At 38.0% G+C, this 7,641-nt stretch overlaps 1 protein-coding gene across 3 annotated transcripts in view; it reads left to right on the top strand.

The window, feature by feature from the left end:
- Positions 1-6: 6 nt before the first annotated feature.
- Positions 7-7,641, top strand: part of LOC123960491 (nuclear receptor subfamily 6 group A member 1-A) — a 98,156-nt gene continuing 90,521 nt past the window's right edge. For 2 of the 3 annotated variants that reach the window (XM_046035262.1, XM_046035260.1), the window contains exons 1-2: positions 146-203; positions 1,300-1,611. In XM_046035262.1, the coding sequence (XP_045891218.1) occupies positions 1,545-1,611 (67 nt within the window). In that variant the 5' untranslated portion in view covers positions 146-203; positions 1,300-1,544. Of the gene's footprint in view, positions 70-145; positions 204-1,299; positions 1,612-7,641 lie in introns of those variants that run through there. The other variant, XM_046035261.1, reaches the window with a different exon arrangement.

Below are 7,641 nucleotides of genomic sequence, written 5' to 3'. Positions count from 1 at the left end.
ATGCAAAACTCGGCATAAACCTTAACATCCGTACAAAACATTTTGAGATTGGACTCACCCCAGGTGACCGTAAGTAGTGCCCCCTGGGTAATGCAGTTTATATAGGGCCGTTATAAATCGCCTAAAGCACCTTATGGGGAGTGCAAGAAAGAGTTGGCCTACCGGCAGCTTGTCAGGGTTGATGGTGCTCAAGAAAAGTCGCGGTAGGGTATGCTAAAGGGTGAAATGTAGATGTGCCGGTGTAACACCAAAATATGTGAGCTATCGGATTCTGTGACTAGACCCAAACGACGATTAGGCTACCGGCCCGCTTCAGGAACTGGACATTTTATTAAGAAATGCTAAAACATTTGATAGCAGAACAAGGGGTTTTGCTAACAGCAGCTGACTTTGGCTATCAATCTGAAAACGTTTCTTGTTTTCACACATTATTACAGTGTGACCACCAGGGGGCACTACATACTCTTAACTATTTCTGACTGAAACATCTCTCTTAAATACGAATTAAAATTGGCTGGTATTGCTGAACGTGTAGGCCTGGTCCCAAACAAGAGATAATAACAGTTGGCTATTATTAGCATGCTAGCTTTCGGCTTGCCTAACTGCGCATCAGATTCAGAATGTGACTCCATTTCCCATAATGCCTGCAGTATTTAAATTCATGCGTTGCGTAATCTCTGTTGTGTGTTTCTGCTGCCTTCAGGTCATGTGGGAATCACCCACAGACTGTATATAAAAAGGAATCACCATATTTCCTAAAAGTAGATAGATGCCATATCACTATGACGAGTTCTGAACAGAAATGAATGTAATTATTGATTTAGATTTAAAATAGGCTCGGTCTTTTTTGCACACTTAAATTCAAGGAAGTAGGACGAACTAACCAACAAATTCACATAGCCATTTACTCTGGTTTGTAGCCTACACATCTAACCGTAAAGTTTTGGAACAGACTCTAACAAAAGTATGGCCCTTTTTTAAATTTAAATACCATAACTATAGGCTATATATTCAATTAACAACACAATTATTAGATTTTGGCTCAGTGTTTTGGGGAGTTATTTATTATTTTGGTTTTACTCCAGTTTTATGTAGACTAGAACTGTACACCGTTTTGCAATTATTGATTACTATTAATGAATTGCTTATGAATTCTACTTTTCATTTGAAAGAGATGCTGTTTCCTTTGTCAAAAGTTACTAGTCTTGCTTTAAGATTTGAACATTATTTAGTTAGGCTACCTCTGCGTCTGCTTTTTCATTGGCCATAACAAGCCGATATCCTCTACCCTCTTCACAGACCTCGAACGCACCACTCCTGGGGGTGTGGATCCAGTAATTCCCCGCTGACTGGAAACAGTAGGCAAAATCATGGGACGGCGGTCCGAGCATTGAGCCAGCCAGGCTGAGGACAGAGACAAAGCAGTGGCAGCGTGATCCACTTCAGACTGCATTATCACCATCATCGCCATCAACACTGTGCAGGTTGTTTTGTGTCGGTGAGAGGCGACATCGGGCTGACTCGGGATCAGCCCATGCAGGAGGATGGAAATAGAGAAGAGGACGAATGGGTTCGACTACCCCGAGAGAAACAACGCCAAGTCCGTTAACGGTAGGCAAACACAAGCTGCATGTTCACACACCACCACCACTACAGTCTAACCACAACACACTGCTGCTGTGTGTGACTGGAACACACCTTTCCTCACCTCCAAACACCACAGCATGGCTGCACTATTTTTGATTAGCCCCAATCAGCGCATCCATCACTGTTGCTGCATGAGCAGCTTACCTGCGCTTCAGCCCGTTCTCAAAGCCACTTATCCAAACTCCACATAGCCTACTTGCTAATATAATGCGTGCAATGGAAATAAACACAGAAAAGAAACACACAGTAGTGTGAAAGCAGTGTTTAGTTGTCATTTATGCCTGCTACATGAAGTTTAGGCTGTCAAACGTTCAGTGTATCTTAACCAGCGGTGGCTTGCAATCATACGAGAACGCATTTTGTTCTGAAATGTAGCTGAGTTTGTGGAAAGTGGAAATGATTGGATTGTCTTTACTGTGTGTTTGCTTGCTCCTTGAGCTGTGTGTGTGTGTGTGTGTGTGTGCGCTATAGCTGGAGTTGGGCTGGGAACAGAGGTCGGAATGTTTTTATTTGGAGGTGGTCGGTCAGGCTCGGGGAGATCGTAAAAGGTGAACTTTTGAACTTGGAGAACGCCCTTAAGCCAAAAGCCTTAGTCCCCAAAATCCGGTGTTGCATGCGCTGTCCAGGATGGTAAAGATGGAAACGAAGGTGAGGGGAAGGAAAAGCGATAAACAGGCAAGATGGGTCGAATTTGTGTGTGTCACCGCTTGTAAATAACACTGACTTTGCTGCTTACTCACTTGGAGATCACACTGGAACAAAAGTTTCCCCATCGGTTATTCCGTTTGCTTACAATTTATGATTCTTTAATATGTTCCATATTGACCAGTTCCAGGTCCAAACGCCCCACAATGCCTTTCACCAGCAGTGTCTGTCCCAGGCGCCAGTCGCATATCGTGCCCCATGTGGGTGACTGAAGATTTATTGACATTTACAAGATTAAAATTCCTTTCACTCTTCCTGAACTGAGCAGCTCACTGTGATTTATGTGGACGTTAACATGGACTATGTCTTTTGATTGGTATATTTGTGTGTGACTTGATTGCAGAATAACACTTAATTAGGCTATAAAGATTATAGAAAATTCGATGGATTTGTCAAAACAAGTTTTCTTGCTTTTGTAATTGTGGTATTTGCATAGAGCATTCTAATAGTTACAAAAAATGATAGATTAAAATGATTTTCAAAACCTTTATTTTAGTAAAAAATTATTAGTCGAGCCACAGAAAATTTACTGTCACCAATTTTGTTTATTAATTTATCATTTAAAGTAATAAACTTTAAATATTCTCTGGTTCCAACCTCTCAAATGTGTTGTTTTACTGTCTTTCTTTTTAAATATTGGAGGCGGTTTGAACCGTTTCTTGCCATGAAATTTTAGGCCTCATCTTGGGCTTCAGGAAATTGTAACAGCCCTTTTTTTTTTTTAAAAAAAAGAACAATTTTCTGACATTATATAAACAAAACAATGAATACATCAATTGAAGCAAACAACACAATAATCGGTAATGAAAGTCTTTTTAAGTAATAATTTTGAAAGATTTGAACATCTCTTGTTGAGCAATGTTTTTGCATCTGTCATGGCACAATAAAACAAAGTAAAAACATAACTAAATACATAAAACAACAAATAGAATAAGCCAAAGGAAACAGTTGCTTGAAGATACTTTTAACAGGATTTAATTTTGAAATAATCAATTTCATTAATTTGGAATTTCAGTAATTTTGTTATTTCTAAACAGTAAAATTCACCAAATTAAAAGGTATTTTAGAAATGTACACATCACCTTGAAAACAGTTCTTGTAATACAATAAAGAGAAAATTGCAAAAAATTCCCATTATATTTTAAATCTAATATTATACTGAATGATAATTCTAAGCAAGGAAGGCCTTTTTGAATAATGCAGAGCAGAAATGAGTAGTCAATTAGTCAAATTGTTGATCAAGAGTAAAATAATTGGCAACTATTTTTAATAATCGACAATTCAGTCAAGTCATTTTTTAAAGCGAAAAGACCAAACAATTCTCTAGTACTAGCTTTTAAATTGTGATGGTTTGCACTGTTTGTGACTGTTAATTGCAAATGTTCAATTTTGGAGTGGGCGCCCCCCCCCACCCATGATTGAGTAAATCCAGAAAATAGGCCCGGCAAGGCAGCTTCAGTGATATAGCACATTTCCGACACAGAGCAATGAAAAGCATGTATCTGAAAAATATTTGTTAGTTGCAGCCAAAGAAGAAAGACAGATGTTAAGGTCCAGCTGGTTAACCCGTTACTGACTGGTCAGAAGTGCACAAGTGTTGACTGTTAGCCTTTCTATCACCTCACATTGTTGGAAAACAAAGCAGCCAAACCCTCCTTCCAGCTCCTGTCCCAGCTTTTCCACATAACCACATTTTGAAAAACAAACTCAATTTCCATTGATCTTTGAATTGAACGGGAATTTGCCCCCCCCAACCTCCCCTCCTCACTGAAGTATGCTTGTTTTAATGTAATTGAACTGGAATTGTATGAAGAAGAAGGAGGAAGACAGGTTGGGTGGAGGGGTTGACTTTTTGTGTGGATCCATGTTTGGGCCTCGGGGGTTTGCAGCTGGCACGGTGGGGCAGATATTCTCAAAGAAAGTGCTTTGTCAGCCCCTGCTCTGGCTCGGGGGTCTGTCCTTTCCCTCGGGGCAGGGTGAAGGGGACGGCTGGCAGTGGGTGGGGCAGGGACAGGATGCGAAACCCCCTGCCGTGACGCTTGAATAATGAGCCAGGAGGAGTACAGTAGAGAAGGAGGAGCTGCTTCTGGTGGCGGTGGAGGAGGGTGGCCGGAGGTGGGCCCCGCAGGCAGATGTGATCAATCATGTTGTTTTCTTCATCTACTTAACTTGACTCCCTCCGCCATCAGTAGATCTGCATCTACAGTGACAAGCACCTCACCTCTCTCTCATACATGCACACACACACACATCAAATTAATGTATTTTGAATTGTTGGAACAAATATGTAATGTTCTAACAGAGCAGTGGTACTAATTTGGATGAAAATAAGGGTCAAATTGAATGAAAAGAGGGCAGACGTGGACTGGTTGCTTTCTTACAGTAAAGAGAGCAAAGCCTTAATCATAATAATTTTACAGAACCAACTTTTCTGTGCAGTTAAGATGAAAAACATAATTTCTCGATTAGATGGCTCATCATTTGGTCTATGAAATTTAAAAAAAGAATAAAAAGGTTACAGAGAAACGCAGCAAATCCCTGTGTTTGGAAGCAGAGAATGATTGGCATTTTGTATGTAAAATAGCTGAAACAATTCTCAAAATAGTTGCGTTTTTAAAAAAAAGTTTTGCCAGTCTAGTTTGTTCATCAACCAATAATTGCAGCAGGGCAGCTTAGTCTTCTCTTAGAGCCTTGGATTTTCAGGAGTTAGGTTTCTTTGTGATTTTTCTCTTCAACTAAGCGATTTAACAGGTATTAAAAGTTATTTATCAAGTGTTTAGATTTTTATTTAGACTGAATGGAATATCTGAAACTACACAAAATATTAAAAAAGTTATTTAGTACAATAGAAAATGTTGAAATGTCCCAATTTGTTAAGCAGTTTGCCAAAAGTCTCTATTTTTACAGTGCAGATCAGTCTGTTTCTTCAATCAAGTGGCACTGTCTTGAAACAAGGAACATCAGATATGACCCCCCTGCTGCAATGATTTTTTTAAACAAATAACTAAGAAACTCAAGGAAATGATTATTAGTTTCAAATGTAGGAATACAGGGGAGTTAATCTAAGGACTCCACCCATTCCAAGATAATTTCACCAGACTCAAGAAAATTCTTCGCCCAGGCTGATTAGCATTTCAAACAAAGTGATTTATCTCACAGCACGCTCCACAGCAGATGGTTTTACTGTTTAAAGAGAACATTTTGATGAATGAAGGCATTTTAAAGTGTGTTATCAGAATGAGGGCCTGTGTGTGCTATAATGATGAGAGATCATTGAAGAAAAGGTAAAGACTTAAGACTAATCATTTAACCCTGCATAAACTGGATTTACTTATTTTGTCAGCAAAAATTAACAACTTGCTGAACAAATTCCGAGAAATAAACTTTGATTTGGCAAATGTTTTATAAATTAAGGGAGGAGTGGCCTGATTAATTGAACTTTTTTCAGTTTTTAAGTTTAAACAATTTAAACTGAAAAGAGAAATGCGTACACAGTTAAACAATTTGCTTAACAAAACACTAATTTACAAAACATTTTAAGATAGTGATGCATCTGAACATATTGTCACTATTTATAATGTATGTATTAGTGTAGCGAAATATCCTTTCGGTTTAGATAATGACACCATTTGTTTTGTTTCCTCTCCTCTAAATATCACATACATTTCAGAAAACACTGTAAAAATACATGCATGAATTTAACATCATATTGTTTTCATATTTGCCTATTTAGTTATTCTGACATTAAAAATAAAAAGTCTGTTTTTTACATAATCTTGATCATTTTTGAATCTCTATGTGTGTTAGCGGGGTATTGGCTGAAACCTTTTTACTTTTGGGACTCTATTTGGTCTTTTTTATGCATCCTTTTTGTCACTGTCATGCTTACTTCCTCATGCTCTCTGTTTTCTGATTTGTTGCCTGGTATGACTTCTGACTACAGAAATGTGAGTTGACCGGTTGTAATTTTGGACGGCAAAATAGAAAAGAGTACAACATTTATATTCTGGACTTCATCTTCACTAATTACATAGATTTTAGAAGGAACAAATGAAGATTTCAAAGACAAATAAACGTGTCAATAATGGGATGGTTGAATGATGAGGACTTGGTGTGAAGAATGAGGCCAGTGTTGCTGGCTGAGAGGTCTAGAGGCTGAAAGCCCTTCATCCTGATGCTGCTGTTTCCTGGCAACACACGTGTGCGTGGTCAGAATGAAGAAGGTCAGATGGTGATGCAATAGCAATGACAGAACAGCAACAACTGCATACACAACGCTACTGGTTCGAATTGGCTTTGGATTGTTCTCCCCTCTTATCAGGACGACATTCAAACAGCCACATCACACAGACACCCTCTAACCTGACACTTCAGGTGCTTTGCATGTTGCTACTGTAAGAAATGTTATTTTACATGTTACACTACAATGGACTCCTACAATCCTATTGTCTTGAAGCATTTTTTTCTTTAACCAGTTTACCTTCTTTATGCTGTCTTGTTTTAAGACACTGACCCTCTGAAATTCCCTGAACCGGGCGAAACAGCCTCGGGAACAAATGGGATTATCCCAAATTCGATTTTATTGCTTTGACTGTAAAGATTGTTTGTACTTCTTTGATACTAGTGCCAATATAATACTTGAGTTTTGGTATCGGTACCAAAATTAAACCTTACTTTAAGAAATGTAAGCATTTTCTGCAAAACCCCTTTGGTTAATAAAAATACAAGCCATTTTGTTAGATTAGGTTAGTGTGTGGGTGTACGGTTGCTACAACTATGTGTATTACCATCACTAAATGGTAGGGCTGAGCAATAGAACAATAACAAGAATTATGGCGATATTATTTACCTCAAAAACACTATAACAAATGTTCAATAAATTCAATGATTTAATTCATTTGAATTACAAACAAATTAGCACTTAATTTTTCTAGTAAGGTAATTTTGTTGAGGAAAAGGGACGGAAATTTTCTTTAACTTAATTTTACTAATTTGCTGTGAAAATATTTAATCATCATTGTTTTGAATGTTTAACCTCAAATTTGTGAAGTGATGCACTATTTGGCATCAAGTGTTTGTCATGTTCTGACCTTAAAGAATAGTTTAAAACCACAATTAACCACCTGGTTTCTTTCATTTGCACTCATGAGCACAAATCTGCCTTTAATCTTGAAAGAAATAATCCTAAATTCAAAAAAGGATTTACATTGCTTGTGACTGACTACATGCAGTTATAATTAGATTAAAAGTGTCATGGTTTGATTAAATCAAAACCATTACCATCATCCT

The sequence above is a fragment of the Micropterus dolomieu genome, linkage group LG21 (assembly GCF_021292245.1).
Source record: "Micropterus dolomieu isolate WLL.071019.BEF.003 ecotype Adirondacks linkage group LG21, ASM2129224v1, whole genome shotgun sequence".
NCBI lineage: Eukaryota > Metazoa > Chordata > Actinopteri > Centrarchiformes > Centrarchidae > Micropterus > Micropterus dolomieu.
Note: the sequence above shows the minus strand (reverse complement) of the source record. Positions and strands in the feature narration are given on the sequence as shown.